At 28.1% G+C, this 18641-nt stretch overlaps 1 protein-coding gene across 1 annotated transcript; it reads left to right on the top strand.

Annotated features, from left to right (window-relative positions):
- Window positions 1–440: 440 nt before the first annotated feature.
- LOC136990320 (protein O-mannosyl-transferase Tmtc3-like) lies at window positions 441–18382 on the top strand. The gene is made up of 21 exons (XM_067288713.1): window positions 441–594; window positions 1507–1692; window positions 9021–9157; window positions 9243–9324; window positions 9401–9509; window positions 9612–9727; window positions 9800–9960; window positions 11980–12223; window positions 14613–14761; window positions 14840–14923; window positions 14995–15132; window positions 15724–15817; window positions 15950–16084; window positions 16158–16240; window positions 16324–16396; window positions 16483–16569; window positions 16644–16717; window positions 16791–16911; window positions 16978–17079; window positions 17772–17855; window positions 17939–18382. Exons 1-21 carry the CDS (start codon window positions 556–558, stop codon window positions 18185–18187), a joined length of 2547 nt encoding a protein of 848 aa, XP_067144814.1. The 5' UTR covers window positions 441–555; the 3' UTR covers window positions 18188–18382.
- Window positions 18383–18641: the final 259 nt, after the last annotated feature.

Raw genomic sequence — 18641 nt, forward strand, 5'->3', positions numbered from 1 at the left:
TAAAATTCTGTTAAAACTTCCTCCTCCTTTTTTTTCTATTAAAACAAGGGGAAAAAACAGAGAGAGAGAGAGAGAGAAAGTTATTTAACTTTTTCTGTTAAAAATGTTAAAATAAAACCGAAAAATAATTATCGAATGCCTTAAAAAAATCACATATTTTAAGGGGAAAAAATTCGATGTAAAATGTTATAATAAATTAAAAAGTATTATTAAATGATTTAAATTTAATTAAAATTAATTTTTTATTATAAAATATATATATATATATTTAAAAGTCATAATTTAAAAGTCATAATTATCATTTGCGCTTTAATTAGAATACAACGTGTTTTTATTTAGCGAATGAAGAAAAAAGAATTTTAATTATTGTTAACTTTTTCAATGGGGGAATTTCGGGCAAACCTACAATTATGCCGTGCCTAGTTTTCAATCGATAGTTGCTAGAGGCCGCTGCTACGCATCTTTGCTATATAAAGCACTTCTCTTTGCTACAACAACAGATCGTTAAACGATGGAGTTGGATGATATACTACTTATATACAGATAAACGAAAGTATGAAACGATCATCGGAAAAAATGAACAGGTCTCCTAATGTAAGCCCTTTTTCTTATTACGTTTTTAATTGCCAAAACGAACTCTTAACCTTTCCTAGATGCTAACATATGGTAATACACAATCGCTCCCGAAATTCTCCAAATTAATATTCTCTTAAATTCTCTTAGTTTTATCATAATTATCTGTAGGTGCTATGGGATTTTTTGATAGATTTTTCTTTTTTCTGGGTGTATTTTTTAACCGTTCTTTCCGATTGTAATTCTGTTTCTAATTACTAAAAATGATGCCGTGCCGTATCTTTTTCTTTTGTGGTTTGACAAAAAGAGCGATTTTTAAAGCGATTAAATAGTGTTGAATTCAATGAGTAAGTGGAAGAATCACGAGAATGGTCGTATTTTTATACATTAAAAGAAAAATTCTGGGAAATCTCACAGTTTGTTTTTTATCATTGTTTGTATTTCTTGCGAATTTTTTCCCCCTTCTTCCTCTTCTCGTAGAATGTATATTGATGCAAAAGATAAAGTAAAATATTCGTAAGAGTAAAGAAACATTTCTTAATCGACTTAAGTGGTCGGCAAAGAGCAAACATCATGGTTCTTGTAAGCGAAAGTGACTACTCCGTGAAACAACATCATGAACTGATTTTGAATTTTATTTATAATGGAAGAAGAGAAAATATATAACATTGCCATTAAATATTGTTTCTGTTAAGGATATAATGCGGACCATTTTTCTTCCCGTATTTTTTTTTTTTTTTAAGAAAATAATATATGATTCTTTCAAAAATTAATCATCCTTTATACAATTTTTTCGTTGCTATAAAGTATAAATCTTTAGACGTAAAACGTTTGACTGGCTGTACGATAAAATTTACTATAAAATCTTTATTAATTTTCATTTTAATTGCTATCATTCTCTTATATTATTAATAAAATGAGTTCTTTTTCTAGGATGGAAGACTGTCACTGCATAGCATAGCGGTGGCTATAGCAGCAATTAGCTGTTATTATCCATCTCTTCAAGGAGATCTGGTCTTTGACGATATTGCGGCCATCAAGGATAATCGAGACGTGAGAAGCCACACTCCCATATCCAATTTATTCGTACATGATTTTTGGGGGACACCAATTCACAAGGTAAGAAATTTCAAAAATAATAAAATGCTTATGCCTTTTTATAATTTTGCAAATGGATCCTTTTTTCCCCCTTCTAAATATTAAAGAATTCTGATCTTCGTTGTCATCCGCATCACGTTCGGGGTGGTATCTTTGACACACAAATTTGTTTACGTTTCGCTAATCCAGAAATATCTACAGTCAGTACGGAGGAAGAAAGTTTAAAATCAATACAATCTGCATATAAATTATTTCGTAAACTTTGTATTAGTTTATATACATAGATGTTGAATCGCAGATAATATTGATGCCGTTGAAATTAACGAATAGAGTTTCGTATAAATCTATCTTCTACTGTAATTTTTCATCAACTTTTCAATATCTTTTTAAAATAGACTTATACAGAAGAAAATTCTCTTGGTAATCAATTAAAATAAGCCACGGCACGGATTAATAATACATTAATCTCAATAAATTCCAACAATTCTTTAAATAAGCGATAATAATCGAGAACTAAAAGACATTTCTATTAAAATTCTATAAGCATTTTTGCAAGTTCGGAAAATGTAAGCATGTATTATCACTAATCAAAAGACCTCTTTCATAAAATGATAGTACTTACTATAATGGCTACTTCACTCATCAAGTAGATAGAATTTTTATCCATTACGCGTAATGTAATCTTATTTCCTTGTAGAATTACAGCAGTGAATCATATCCATTTTGTACAATTAATAATTCTCTTATAACTAGAAGGGAGAAGAATAAAATTTTATAAACGATTTTTATTCGAATAAACCTTTCTAAACTGCCTTCTTCTTCTTTTTTTATTATTAAAAACTAGCAATTCGAAGATTAAAGACGAATGTATCAGTTTGTAGTTTTGTTTAGAAACTCTAGTATCATTTTTCTTCCGTTATTACATCTTGATGGCTTGTCATATCGAAATGAATGATTTCTACAACTTCTATCGGATAAATATTTATGCATTGAGCTATTTTATGTCTTCTAACTCGGTATACAATCTAATTTTAAACTTTCCTTTGTTCGTCGATATTTAATTTTTATGAAAGTTTCTTAGGGGGAGAAAACGCGATTTTTTTTTAAATGTTATAAAAGAGAATGCCACAAAACAAAGACGTTTTACAAGTAATAAACAAGGAATGTATCACAAAGTAAAAGCAATTCGCGAAACTAGTTTCACTCGGATAACGCACTGTACTGTACGTTCACTAAAGGAACGTTTACAATTGTTTAATGCGGAAAAAAAGAAAAAAAAATCGACAAAAGAAATGTTTATACTTTAAAAATATTCTAAAATTTTATAACGATAATTTTAAAAAGTATTTTCGGAATAAAATAATAAAATTTTACCGTACTGATGAATATAAATGCACAGAAAGCGAGTTTATTTTCATCTTATAAATGAAAAAAAAAATAATAATCGTTAAGAATAAATTCAAAAAATGGTTTTAATCATCTTTTTTTCTTAAAATATTAATTACGTACTTTAAAAAAATGATCGAAAGCGAAGACTTAAACGTTCCTTCTTGGCGTGAAGTGTAAAAAAAAATCAGAAAAAATAAGCATAAAAATTCTCTAGATAATTCACTTTTATATGACAAGTCTCTCCAGAAAAGTAGAAAATTATGAAGAATGATAACGTTTTAAATTATGGAAAATGTGATATTCAATATATGTTTCTTTATAGTCGCAACCAACATAGACTTGTAGCTCTTATTTATTTAGCTGTAGGATGCTTTAATAAATTACCCTCCATCATAAATAAATAAATTCCTATCCATTGTAATTCCGAGCCTGTGACACAATACAATCAAAATAAATGAGATTGTTGTTGTAGATATCAAACTCCTTTATTAATATATCTAAAGCGGGTTAGGCTGACAAGGAGGAAGGAGAAAAGATGCATATGCAACAATTTCACTTTGCAACGAAATAAATTATTCAAATTTCTTTTTATCGCTAATTATATTTTTGATTTCTATAATATATTAAATAAATGTAATACCTATAAATTTAATACGTCTGTTTTATTGATAATATAACCACAAAAAAAGATGTTTCTCTGTAGATAATCGAGGAGTAAACAATAGATAAGTTGCTTCCAGCTCAGTTTTATTTGTTAGCAATAGGAGAAGGCTATAAAGAAGCTCAGAAAATGTAATCAAAGCAGGAAACCAAACACTATCTAGCTTTATTTCTCTTTCAATATTAAAATTTTGAACGTTTTTACTAAAGAAATGATCGCATTCTTGTGAAGAAAGTGCGCCGTTTTTTCTCCTTATTGCTTGATTGTTAAAATATGATAATCTAGTAAACGGATGGAATTTTTCGTACCACGAATTTATTTTTTTCTCTATTTTCGTTGGTTTAATATAATTAAATAGCTTTGTGGGTGATGTAGTTTGTTAAACAGGATTACTTCCTATCTAAATCCCTGGATTCATCACCAAACACATGCCACTAGATGTAGATATAAACGTGTCGATATGTCGAGATTCTTTGTGATATTCGTGCTCTTGGCCTAGCAGAGATTCGTTTGTCATATAGAATTTAACATATTTAATATATTTTTCTGTTTTTTTTTTTTTTGGTCAAAATATGAGAGCTCTTCCATGTTTATTTTGATTACACGAGTGTCCACTTCTAATAGTAGTCACGCTACGCTAAGCAAATCGCAGTGGGATAAGACAGGGGAGTAAAAGGGAAAAAATAAATTTTATGTAATTTATTTAAGTTATATATTTATAATTTTTAATAAATTATGAAATTTTAAGGTTTTTTTTCCTTAAAAATAAACGTAAAATTTACCACTTACATTATTAATACGCGAATTTTTTAGTTTGAAAAATGAAAAAGTTTACTTGAGTAACGCATCTTAGATATTGATTATTAAAAAAGAAAGAAAGAGAAAAAAAAAGATGCTACGTAAATGCATAAAATTCAGAAATATAAATAATTTAATGTGTTAAAGAACAGAAATGGAGTGAAAAAAAGATGTTTGCTTAAATAATAAATCAAAAAATGAATGATGTTCAGGAAAGCTTTCTGGTTTTTTTTTTCTTTTTGCCAAATATTTTTGCTTATATAACGACATATTTTTATAATTTATATCGAAATTATTATTATTTTTTCCACTTTAAACGACGATTTTTAAGTTAATTTTTTTTTTATATTAAATTATCAACTTTTCTAATCAAATAAAGATTTAATGGAGATAATATGCGAGAGAAAATTTTACTTGATTATTATCAGGCGATTAATTGAATTATAAGAAATTAACTCCAATTTGATTTTTATTGTTATTATTATTCAGGAAACATTAAAGCATTAGCAAAATTTTTTTTTAGATTTAAAAAAATGAAATTGAATATTCTGCAGACATAAATTTTCTATTTTTTAGTAAAGCAGGAAATTGTCTAACGCCATTGTGTTAGATATTCTTAGCTGCAGTTCATTAAACTCGAATTTCTCATCCATAAATTCCGTACAAAACGGGTCACATAGGGACGTAACCAATCAAACTTTCGACGTTACGATAATAATTACGTTTAATACAAACGTCATTTGCACGGGATGTTGCAGAATTTCGATTTTACTTCAGGTTCTTTACCTATTTTTCCACTTTTTACTGGCGTAAAATAAAAGAAAATTTCTACTTTCTATTGGCTTTGTTAAATTATAAAGAATTCCTTACCTTGTTTTAAAAAAGTGAAGTGGTTTTAAAAGTATTATCTTCCGGTTTTAACAGGCTTTAAAAGAAGTGTAAAGACGAAAACTTGTCTAGAAAATTTGTATAAATAAAAATCATGAACACTCTTAAAATGTGAACAGAATTTTAAAACTAGAAGCCAGTTCACAAATAGCAAATTTATGACATTTGCTTCATTGCATTTTATTGATTACCTTCTATTCTCTACCACTTTTAAGTGTGTAGTTTTTCGGAGAAACCAATAGATTTCGACTCGATATTTTTAATGATTTTCTAAGTAAAATTACCCATTCGAAAATGATAAGTTACACCTCCATTCGCTTATAAATTTCTACATTTTTTTTTTCGATATTTATAAAGTTATATTATTAGAAAAATACATCTAAAAACTTCGGAATCATTAAAAATGCAGGTTAATAGTGTCGAAAGGGAAGATGTGTCATATCTCATCCCTTTTATCTTTAGCCATCAGTTCAAGAACGGATGGTTTGCGAGTGCTCATGTGCGTGCCATTACTGATTTTGGATAATTTTGGGATAATCGATGTTCTATTATATAATTAAAGTCACGTCAAGTAACTAATTCGCCTCTTAAATTCATGCAGTACTGTCGATTATATATTTAATATTAATATAAATATGTAAAGATTTTAAGAAACAGATAGATTATAATAATTCTTAAAGCAATTTATTTAAATTATTCACGAATAAATCTTAAAAAAACACGCTTTATAATTAAAGTCAACATTTTTTTTTTCATTTTTAATTCTTTGCTAAAAGAATAAATTAATTTATTTTAATTAAACAAGTGAAAATAAAGAAGAAGATTTAAAATTTTAATTATACTCAGCGACTGGTAAAAAAATGAAGATATTTATTCTCTGGAGTGCGATACGTCAACAGAAATTTTAATATTTTTAAAACTCGAATAATATTTAATTTTAATATTATACATAAATAATAAGATACAACGTAAAGCAATAAATCAATCTCAATTCGTTCTTTTCAATATGAAAGCTCGTCCATATCATTCATAAGAGAGGGAAAGACTAAGCATAACTCTTATATTTTTATTCTAAACAGTGTTAGAGATATAAAAAATAAATTTATAATATCTATCAATATAAATTTCCATTTTTATAATTCATTATTTTCTAAGAATCATCCATTTACGAGACAGTTTACATAGATAAAAATTCTTTGATAGATTATCTAACTGTAATCACATGTGTTCTGATACTCATATGAAATATTAATATATAAATTATATAAAAATTAATACTTATTATTGATGCGCTTCTTCTTCGTTGAATTTTTTTTTTAAATAACGGCGAAAATTATCGTATAATTTAATGAAAAGTTCTAAGCTTTTATGGTAGTTGGTCGGGTTGAACTTTTAACCTTTTGTACTAGTTGATAAACACTTAATTAACTTTAAAATATCTTGGCGCTTTCCAGCAATAAAACAATCGTTATTTGAATTTTAAACGCTTTCAAACTTTCTTTTATCATTTTAAGAAAATATTTAAGAGAATTTCATTCTATTCTCCTTTCTTCATAGTTATCTGGACAATTTGATTCCATTCCATTCTTCTTTATCCAATTCTTTATCTTATTTCCAACATAATTCTAGATCTTTTTACACCGATTAAAGTAACCTTCACACTTTCTTTCTCTAAACTTTCCAAGCTTCTTTGTAATTTTCTTACTTGGCTGAGCATCTTTTGTGCCTTTCTTTATTCCTTTACCAAATCATTTTTCTTCCGAATTTCTATAAAATTCTTCTTTCTATAATATTCATTTTGACTTTACATTTACCAACAATCATTCATATATTACTTCTGCTTGAATATAATTTTTGTTAAGTATATGCATTAAATTTGTTCTTTATTTATATTTTCTCTCTTATGTTTTAATTAAAGCTTTATTTAAAACGATAAAAAAATGTATTAAAAATGACAAATTTTAAAACTTAAACAAGGGTTAGGCTTTCAATTTATGAATCTTAAAATAAATATTTAAATATTTACATATTTTCTTCACAATTTTAAGATTTTTTCCGTGTAAAATTATTCAGGAAAAAAGAAATCCGCATCATTAGCATCGGGTTTAAATTTGAGAAAGTGCAAAAAATAGTTCCGAAATTTATATAACTTGTTTGTAAATTTACTTGGAATCAAAAATATAAATAAATAAACATAATTTTGAATATATCACAGGGTGAAAAATAACACTTGGAATGCAGAAAATTTCATAAAATTACTTTTATTCCGCGATTTATACGAAATGTAGTTATCATTTGTATTCTAGACATTTGTGAGTTTCGTATTCTATTTTTTCTCGGTTCAAATAGGTTACAGTTGGTTGTTGAAGTATCGATTTCGAAATGTCTAGCCATGAAAGAATCAAATTCATGCCATATTAGTAGTCAGTACACGCTTCGTATTCGTGTAACACGCTTCGAGTTTCTTGTAGTGCATCTCTCGGGTGGGACATCATTAATACAAAATTTTGCCACCGTAATATAGTTAGGTGTACGCACTTTCACAGTTTCTATTCTTCGATGAAACTTCTATCGAAATTTTAATAAAGATTTCGTGTCACGATTCGAAATTTCCTTCGATTCAAAAGAATCGCACAAGAGAGAAAATTCGCGACTTGTTATAGAAAAAGAATCGAGTTATAGTTGAAAAATGGTATTTTTCTAAGATAATTGTTTGTTCGGTTTAGATGTTTGTCAGGTCATATGTACTATATGATTAAGTTTCTTAATCACATCTTGGCACCGAACGTCGATTATTCTCCCTTTGTTCGTTTAGTGATCGAAATCTGCCCCCGTGATGTATGTTAGGCGATAAAATGGAAGATTTCTGAACTCTTTTCTATAATTTGAAACCATTTTTTTCCGTTTTCTGATTGCACGAAAGATAAAAAAGAAATTATATTTAAAAATTCGATTTCAACAGCTAGATAGTCATTACTTTGTAAGAAATAATTTTCTAAAATTAATCCAATTTTAATGAGGTTATGATTGAAAAAATTCTAATGTTGCATTAGCAATTTAATCCCTTAAAAGATTATAAACAAAAACAACGAGTGAGCTTGAACTTATTGAATGTCTCCCCTTTTTCCTTCCCCATTTTCAAATGATGGGTTAATCTATATAATCGTAACTTTTCATAAGGTTACGAACTATATTTGATAAATATACAAACAGTAAGCGTAGAATTATTTATCATAGATAACTAATGCATCCTTGAACGTATTAAAAATTATATGGAAAATAATTAATTTTTGTAAAATACTTCACTGTCATTCTGCATCTAAAAATATCTTTTAATTATTGATCAGAGTGTCTGGTTAGAATTATAAATCTTGTAAATAATTTCTATCTTCTCTTTTGTTTCTTTACCTTCCATCCACTATTTACATAGAAAGATGCTTATCCTCTTTCAAAAGCAATAAAGTTGGAGAAAGTTATTGAATCACCTCAAACAAACAATGGATATCCTTCATACAAAATTGATTTCTCTCGTGTAGAATATACATTTTTTATTAGATAAAATTCCGAAATGCTGTAAATTTTAATATCCTAATCAAAATCTATAACAATATAGGAACAAAGCCATAAATCCTACAGACCATTAACAGTATTGACTTATCGATGGAATTATTGGTTGCATGGTCTTCAACCATGGGGTTACCACGCTGTTAATTTATTGCTCCATGCTCTTGTCTCTCTTCTTTATCTCAGGTTAGTTTATTTACTTAAAGCATCGCCTGATAATGTTATTTCTTTTTTATCTAACTAACTTTTTTTTCTTATCTTTTCTTTAAAGATTATGTCAACGTTTCCTTCCTATTCAAGATGCGTTAGTAGCCGCTCTATATTTCGCCGTACATCCAATTCACAGTGATGCGGTAAGTTCTCTTATTACGATTTTTATTAATACTGTAATAGCATTAGATGAAAAAATAATTACTCAACTCGTATCAGGTTGCCAGCATCGTTGGAAGAACGGAATTACTTTCGGCTATATTTTATATAGCCGCTATACTCTCTTACATGAGTTCAATTTATCCCGATCAAAAAAATAAAAAAGAAAGTAAGGATACTTAATTTATTGATTAAAAACTAATTCAATTTGCAGCTGTGTTTTCGAAAATGTTTGCAGTAACTTAATGTTTCTAAATTTAATTACCTTCAGGGAGATGTGGTGTCTGTTTTGCTATCATTTACGCCACCGTAGGAACATTATGTAAAGAACAGGCTCTAACGTCTCTCATTGTCTGCATCGCTATTGATATATTTATCTTTAATCAGGTCAGTAAGAAACATATAACTTCTCATATACATATTCGCATAAAGTAACAGTTTTTCTAACATATATTACAGGTTCACATAAACAGAAAATGTTTCTACTCCATGTGTAGAAGGAAAAGTTCTCCTTGGTGGAATTTACTACCCGTTAGAATTAATCTCGTCGCTGCATCTTTTATAATCATTTTAATCTTGAGAGTTAAATTGATGGATTATCATTTTCCATATTTTAATAGGTAAATAATTATTAATAATCTTATATTAGGTCACTATGTATCGTTAATACGTCATAATTATAACGTATCTTGCAAAAATAAACAACATAATTATAGATATAAATGTTTTATTTTATATCTAGATATGTATGTTTTTTTAAATAAAATTATAAGCGTAAGATAAAGGAATTTTTTAGACCCACCCCAATCAATGGCGGATCTTGAAGTACTGTACTGTACAGCACCTAAAGAGGGATAATTGTATTGCAGATGGTCCGATAAACCGTATTTTCCATTATTAAATTTAAGATTCAATTCCATTTTAACAGGTTATAGCAATAAATATTGCATATTGTATAGAAAATTTAAGGAATTAATACATTAAAATCCAAGAATAATTTATACCGAAAAATACAAGATTTTAACTTTTCCACTAGCGAAAGCCTAATTAAATTTCATCTATCTTCTCATTATTTTAATTGGCATCTACTGTAGAATTGTCGAAGTGTGAGGCATTGTGGAATTGTCAACTCGACTGTGTATCACTTCAACGATAACATACTGTATATTAATACAGTAGGCCTATACAATATACATTAATCTTTAATTATAATATAAATGTTTTATGTTTTAAAACATAAAAACATTTTATTAAAATCGACCGAGTCTGTCATTAATGGTCTTCATTTGATTTATTAATGAACTTAAAATACAGTAATAGAATTTGAAGATTATAATTATTATTTTAATATTTTATAATCTAAATACATACTTAATAATATAGATGGATAAATATATATATTTAAAATGTTTATTAATAATAATATTTTCTATGTGTAGAATTAGGAAATAATTTTAATCGAATGATACGGCCGGATTCTTATTGGACTATAAAATGGCTAATTAATTATTTAGATACTAAGTAATTTGGGCTAGAATTAGGGTTGCCACAGGTCCTTATTTGTTAAGGACAGTCTTGCTTCAGTCCTTATTTAGTGAAAAAATGTCTTTCCTAACAGCAAAATGGATAGGAAAAACAAAAAACATGTTGAAGCCAATATTGACGGTTAATGTTTCTAGTGTTACTTAGGCATATTGCGTTACCCGAGCCGCATCCACCAACCTAGCAGATTGTATCTTGCAGATTCTTGTAGAAATGATATTAGAACTTTTTCGATAAGTTAACTGCTCCTTTTTTAGGTTACTTCCAACTAGTCTAACTACAAACATTATACCGTACGAGTGTATATTACATAGGTTTCTCAACTATATCATAGAGAAGCATATAAAAAGAGTTTTTCTGGATGTTCAAGGGGGCCCTCCAATTATGATTCCGTGCATGCATTATTATTATTGTCTTTTGAAAACCGAAAGGTGGCAATTCTAGTTCGAACCTCTTTGAAATAGGTTCTGTAAATTTCTGATTCTCAAGGAAAAATTTTGGTTTAGAAAAGAGCTTGCGATTTACAAATACTTGGCATAGCATATACCCTAAATAAGCTAATAATAATCGTTAACTTATATAGCAGGTTTAAAAACAAAATGTTTCCGATGGTTCAATAATAGCTTACAATCCGAAAAATCCTATTAGACGGTTATATAATTATTAATATAGTTAATACAGTATTTAATATAAGCACGAATAATTATTAGAATTAATTATATAATATACGAGTATAATTATTAATGATATTAGGATACTAGATTGTATAATAAGTTATACCGATATCATTAATAATTGTTGATTTGAATGATACGTCTTTAAGTGCAATGTGTTTGGCCTATGTTTCATACTTTATGATTTGCTATATATTACCTTTAAGATACGGTGCATTATAGACGGTGACGGATTTACGTGAAGGATAGATAAGCCAGGGATTTAGTGATCTCATGTTCAACAAGCACGACCTCATATTATTTTGTTTTTGGTCAACGATATTTTTTGAGAGAGCCTCCTTTGTGTTTCGGCTTACTGTATGCTATTATTGTTGTTAACTACAGACTGTAAGCCATAATGAAAATGATATTTTCTTCTCGCAGGTTAGATAATCCAGCCGTCGGCTGCAATTTCATCATTCGAACTCTAACTCAAAATTATCTAGTGGCTTTTAATGCATGGCTTATGGCATTTCCTTATAGTCTGAGTTGTGACTGGTCTACAGAATCGATACCACTGGTAGATTCTTACGTGGATTCCAGAAATATTGCCACTATATTTATTTACATCATCATCACTCTTCTTGTCTTCCAAGGAATTTCTTTCGATTCGAAAGTATTAAAGCTGGTAAGAATGAAAATTTGTTTTTAATCTTTTAGATAATATATCGAATAACTGTCTTTGTAAATATTTCCTTAAATGTATAAATAAGAAAAAAGAAAAAAGAATTTAACGTTTCGGAATGCAAGATTTGCCGCATCGAATGTTTGGAATGTTAGAAGAATATCAAAAATAGTTAAATGACTTGTCTATTGAACACGCTTACGGATATATATTGAATCGGAAGAATTTCAATTTTGCAGTTTAGTTTTGAAAAGACGAATGTGGGGATGTGTGACCGGATATATAAAAAAAATTTAACCTATTTACTTCTCCTAAATGACTTGACTTAAATGAAAATATTTCCGGAGATGGATGCCGTAATGGAGATTGTTTCGGTTACTTCTTTTTGCCGAAATTGATATAAAAGTTATTAATTATATTATATGTCAAAATATAGTAGCAAAAAGATCGTATAAGTCAACAAGAAGCAATTGTCTATCCAGTTTCGGTGGTCTCAGAAAAGATATGTCTGTTTTGATGTCATTATTGGCTGGAGAAGGAAAAGATGTTTACTGCAAACATATTTAAAAAGATTAGAAATTCCCAGTCAATTTGGCACAGCATCAGATAAACTCGTATAGATAAAACAGATTTCAGTTGATTTAATTCTAAATTACTAATTATTCTATTTAATTCCGATTCGTTAAACCATTGTAAAATAATTTTGCTTATTAAAGGCGTAAATATAATGGCATTTATTTAGTTTTTATTCACATTAATATCGCTATTAAAAGAAGAAAATTGTAATCATCACCAGCGATCTCGGCTTCTGAAATGTTTACCAGATATTTAATGTCTTTAAACTTATATCGGTATTTAAAAAGAGTATTCTTTTTATATTAAACTAGAATTTCGAATCAGATATTATTTTCTTACACTTGTTTCGGGCAGTTTCTACTTTTAATGAGATCTCCACAGATAAATTGTTAAATCCTATTAAATTAAACAGCTCGTCTATTGACGCCTCTAATTAGATGAACAGTTAGAGATACATCACATAATTAGAGATTCCGTGTAATAATTAGACGAACAGTTTTAGTTTTCTAATTATAAAGCTCGAATAATTAAGATCTATTTAGGCTGTAAGTAGGAGTTATTAATGCGGATTTCTGCTCTTAAAAGTTCTAAGTTATAGATCTAATCTGGCGATGAATGTAAACACTATGAATGCGATCCTCCATAAATGTAATGTGTATGATTCAACTAACATCAACACAATTGATTCCGATATTAGGACAAACATAATGAATTTTAATCTTGTCTCCAACATAAATGCAACTTCACGCTTAAACCTCTCTACAATGAATCTTCATTTTCCTAATAATATCATCACCCTTATTATATTTTGTCAATTTATATCAAACTAAACTAATCTTTAGATTAATATAAATATAATTTATATAACTATATTAATATATTTATTATTATTTATGTCAGAGTGATATCATTAGCATCTCTTTAATTATTCATAATATCAATGGCAGCACAAATGTATGTCCTTTAGTAGCGCTTCACTCGGCTTTCTCTAATGAAAAATAATGTTTTTATTACTTAAATAAGAAGTTTAAGTTCATAACTAAAATTTCCCATTTAAAACTTTTAAATTTTTAAATAATTTTCTTTCTTTTTTGGAAAAAAAAAAACAGAGAGAAATCGCTGAGAAAACACGAAACACTTATTCATCTTTAAATATTTTACTAGTAATTTAAGCGAAGTTTATTTCTCAATGTTTATATTCAAAAATAAGAATTTTAATTTAATATTATGTAATTTTAAACTTTTAATATAAAATTACAAAATAAAAATATTTGGTTGATACATATTTATTAATAACATAAATATAAATGAAGATACATAAATTTGCATGGCGAGAATGGACGAATGGGTTTTTTTATCGGTTTGTTTTATTTACAAAAATATGACAGGAATATTTATTTTCAATATTTATCCTCGTTAAAGAATGAACAATATGCTAATGATATCGAAAATTGTACAACGTTACCTGTTATTGCGGAAGGGATGAGAAAATCGAGAGTAATTATCGACCGGTAGCACGAATCTTTTCTGTCCAGAATATCTGCAGTGACAATTAAAAACAGATTAGTTGTTTCTACGAAAATACATTGTTTTAAACAGCGTATAACTGTATACAACGTTGAAAAGTATTCTAAACTACTTGTTAAAATCGAGAAAAACTTTATAAGCTTTTTTTTTTAAGTATTTTTTTTTTCACAATGGCGCCTACACGTAACAAAGCGCGTCAAACTGTATTGTATTGTATAGGCATTTTAGTGGATCAATATCGATGCATATTGTGTATCATTGTTATTGAATGTTTCATGGTTCGTTTCAGGCGTTAGTGATGTTGATAGTACCTTATTTACCTGCATCTAATCTGTTGTTTCACGTCGGATTTGTGGTAGCAGAAAGAGTGCTTTATCTACCCAGTATGGGAATGGGAATGATATTTGCTCTAGGAGTGAATAAATTGAGGAGTTATGGGTTCGTAGCCATTATTTTAAGCATATAATTACATATTTTATATCGGATTAACTAAAATTACAACATAATTTTTTCCAGTAAATTTAAGGTAGCTCTTAATGGAGCCATTTGTTTCCTTCTTCTCACCTACTGCTTCAGAACAGCCAGAAGATGTTACGACTGGTAATTTTATTCGTATTTAAAATATTTAATAATCTTCATTAATAAACTTAAGAATACGCTTATTATTTTAGGGAAACAGATTATGCCTTATATAAATCCGGACTTCAAGTGAATCCCAGAAATGTTAAATTACTGAATAACGTTGGACAAGTGGTTGAAAAATTAGGAAAATATAAAGAAGCTATAGGATATTACATTAAGGCCATAAGGTAATTTTATTCTCTTTATTATAAAAAGACTTTTATTATTATTATTTTTATATCGAAATCCATTAAGTATAAAAATTCTAAATGTGATCTTAAATATAATGTGATGGAAAGCAGATGTGGCTAATGGAAAAGATGAGCCTAATGATGATAATGTAAGAATCTGGCTTTATACTTATGAAGTTTAAGCAAGTTTATATAACGACTTCTAAAATTATTTTATAAAACTGGCAATTAAAACATTAAAATAATACAAAAAAATGAAATTTAAATAAAAATTGTATTCAAGTCATAAGATAAGAAAATGGAATACATGGAAGGAATTGTTTTCTTGATCGAATATACAAAGCACAGTCGACTTATCTGTCTTGTCATGCTTCTATTCAAGAAGCTTTCTAGCTTAATTTTATACATGGAAAAGGTTTCTGAATCTTTACGTCTCTTATGCAGGCTTGAATTGATATCACATATGTCAGTTTTTAGCTTTAGAAGAAGCAAAGTGACTAGAATACTTTAGAAATTTCTATTGTAGTTTTATTCTCTTATTTTATTCTATCCTTTGTAGTTTTAATTCTAGTTCTTTTTTAATTTCAGCACTTGCCCAGAAGACGTTACGGCTTATTTAAATTTGGGTAACGTTTACACAAAATTAAAAAGGTATCAAGAAGCCGAAAAAGCTTATCAACATGTGAGTTAAAACCATTAAGTTTCTACCCTATTTAATGTAGTATAAAGAAGAAAAATCATTATAATATTACTTTTTAAATATTATAACTAATATTTAAACATTAAAAATAGTCATTATTACATATTTTTATAGGCAAAATCCTTATTGCCTCAACATAAAGAAGGTAACGGTCTTCCGCTTCGAGTAACAAGACACCATTTAAAGGCTTTAGTTCATTTAGCAGGACTTATATCACAAAATTCGTCTCGCATCGAAGAAGCAGATAAAGTATAGTATACAATTTAAGAATATTTAATTTTTATGAATAAAACATTATTTGCATAAACTCTATTTAATCTAGATGTATGCTCAAGTCACTAATATGAGAAGTGATTATACCGAAGCGTATGTCAGTTGGAGCGATTTAATGCTAAAACAAAACAGGTATATTTTATACATTTTTTTACGTAAATATATCTATACAGTTAGATATAAACATTAATTATTTAAAAAATAAATAAATAAAGAACTAGAGAAGCCGAAGTATTCATACAAAAGGCGATGGAAGAAGATAGCGAAGATCCCAATATGCTTTATAATGTTCGTATGAAATTAAGATATATAATGTACTTTTCTGAGTTATATTAATGATAATAAGGTGAATAATAATGAAATCTATCACTTAGCTAGGTATTATCCTAAGTAAACAAGGTAAACACGATCCGGCACTGCAACGATTCGATAGGGCAGTTCATCTAGATCCTCTTCACGTGGTAAGTCAAACTTCCAAATTAATAAATTGATAATATGATTTTACACTTAACACACCATTTATTATCTACACAAGCCGTCTCTGATAGCTTCTGCCAGGATAATAGTGGAAGAAGGTTTCACCCATTTGCACCAAGTTGCATTTAACAGGTACAAAAGCGCATCAGTATAAATTAGTCATAGAAAATTTACGTGATAACTCTTAACACTATTTCGATTGCAGATTGCAGAAGGTTGTGGAAAATGGAAGAGCAGATGAAACAGTTTACTTCCATTTAGCTATGCTAGCTATTAAATCTGGAGATCATTATAAAGCAGAAGGATGGTTGAATAAAGCACTCGAGGTAGGTCAACGTTTCTCTTATTTAATAAAATTCTGGAATTCTTTTTTAAGTGTTGAATGCTTTCAGCTACGTTTCAACTTTCCAGAAGCTTTGTTCAATATGGCTCTTCTACTTTATCAAAATAATAGATTAAACGAAGCCGCAACTTATCTACAAATGCTATTAAAGGTAAAACTTTCATACATTACATTCGAGATTTTCCAACGAAAACGTATTTAACAGTTGTTTCCATCCTTTAAAACTATCTTTTCAAATCTTGTTTTACAATAAATGATTTAAATTTAATAAAAATTTAATCGATTTTTCTTTGTATAATTTAAATTTTTAAGCTTTTATTGGTTCTGGAAATAATTACGAGCGTATAATTAAATGCTAGAAAGGTGTTAAAATGAAAATATCAAATAAAATTAATGATGCAAGAGTTTTTTTATTAAGTAAATAATTTCAAAAATGGAAAATTTTGATTAAATAAAAGTTAAAAATAATAAAATTTATCATAAATTAATAATAATTAACGTAAATTAATTCTTCGTACAATACTTAACTTTTATAACGTAATAAAATAAATTCTCGTGTTTCTTTCTGAATTTTATTATAATTTTATTCTGTTTATTTATAACTACGAAATAATATTTTAAAAATTGTCAACGTTTTGTTTCTGCTATTTTCCTTCATTTTTCATCCGAAAAATTACAATTTTTTTAAATTAAATTTTATTGAATTCACCACATATTTTTTCTTTGTTTATAATTTACAAAAGAATGACATAAAAAATATATTGAAAGACTTTATAATTTTTAAAATTTTATATTTTAGTTAGTTGTGTGTCGTGTTTAAATCGATCTTCTTTTCATTTCCAGCATGGAGAAGGGCACGTCAAAGGATTGCTTCTCCTTGGTGACATCTACGTAACACACATAGGAGACTTAGAGGCCGGAGAGATCGTGAGTCGTCTATATTTTCTAATGTTTTAATAAGAAGAGAGGTTATATGATATGAAATTAATTATTTTAAAACTTAATTACAGTGTTACCAAATGATCCTACGTCAGGATCCTAGAAATTATCAAGGACTTCATAATTTGTGCGTGGTCTATCTGCAAAGAAATGAATTGAGACAGGCTGTGGACTGCTTTCAAGAGGCCCTTCGCTTGGCACCACACGTTTCTTACATTCAGCGCCATTTGTACGTGGCAGGATTACTGTTGGAGAAAGAAGAGAACGGTACAGATTATCGAGCGGATATCTTGAGATCTAGAGTTGAAGTGTTTCGTTAATCGAAAGATTTTCTTTGATATATAAAAAGTGCCTCAGAGTGAACTGCGGTGATTATGTAAATAACACCTTTCACTAAATTGGAATTTTCTTTTCTATATTGGAGCATTTTGAGGAAAAAAAAACCCAGTGATCTACCTGTCATTTGCAGTGATTTCAGGAATTACATGTCAAATTAAATATAATGTTTGTTCTCTCTCACGTCGAGTGCTTCGTTATATTCTTTCGTTTAACTCTCACAAAACTAATTTAACTTTAAAAAAATCCTTCGAAAAATTCTAAATTAAGAAATATCAATAATTTACCGAATCGATATTCGTTTCTAATAAGAAGCATCAGCGATAATTCGAAAAATTATTATTATTATGATCAAATTATCTTAGAATGAAGGCGATTCTCTTCCCATTAAGAAATTTGCTCGTAATTTTCAACTCTCTTAATGTTCTTTTAAAAATT

This window comes from Centruroides vittatus, unplaced genomic scaffold, assembly GCF_030686945.1.
Source record: "Centruroides vittatus isolate TY-2023 unplaced genomic scaffold, ASM3068694v2 scaffold_899, whole genome shotgun sequence".
Lineage (NCBI taxonomy): Eukaryota > Metazoa > Arthropoda > Arachnida > Scorpiones > Buthidae > Centruroides > Centruroides vittatus.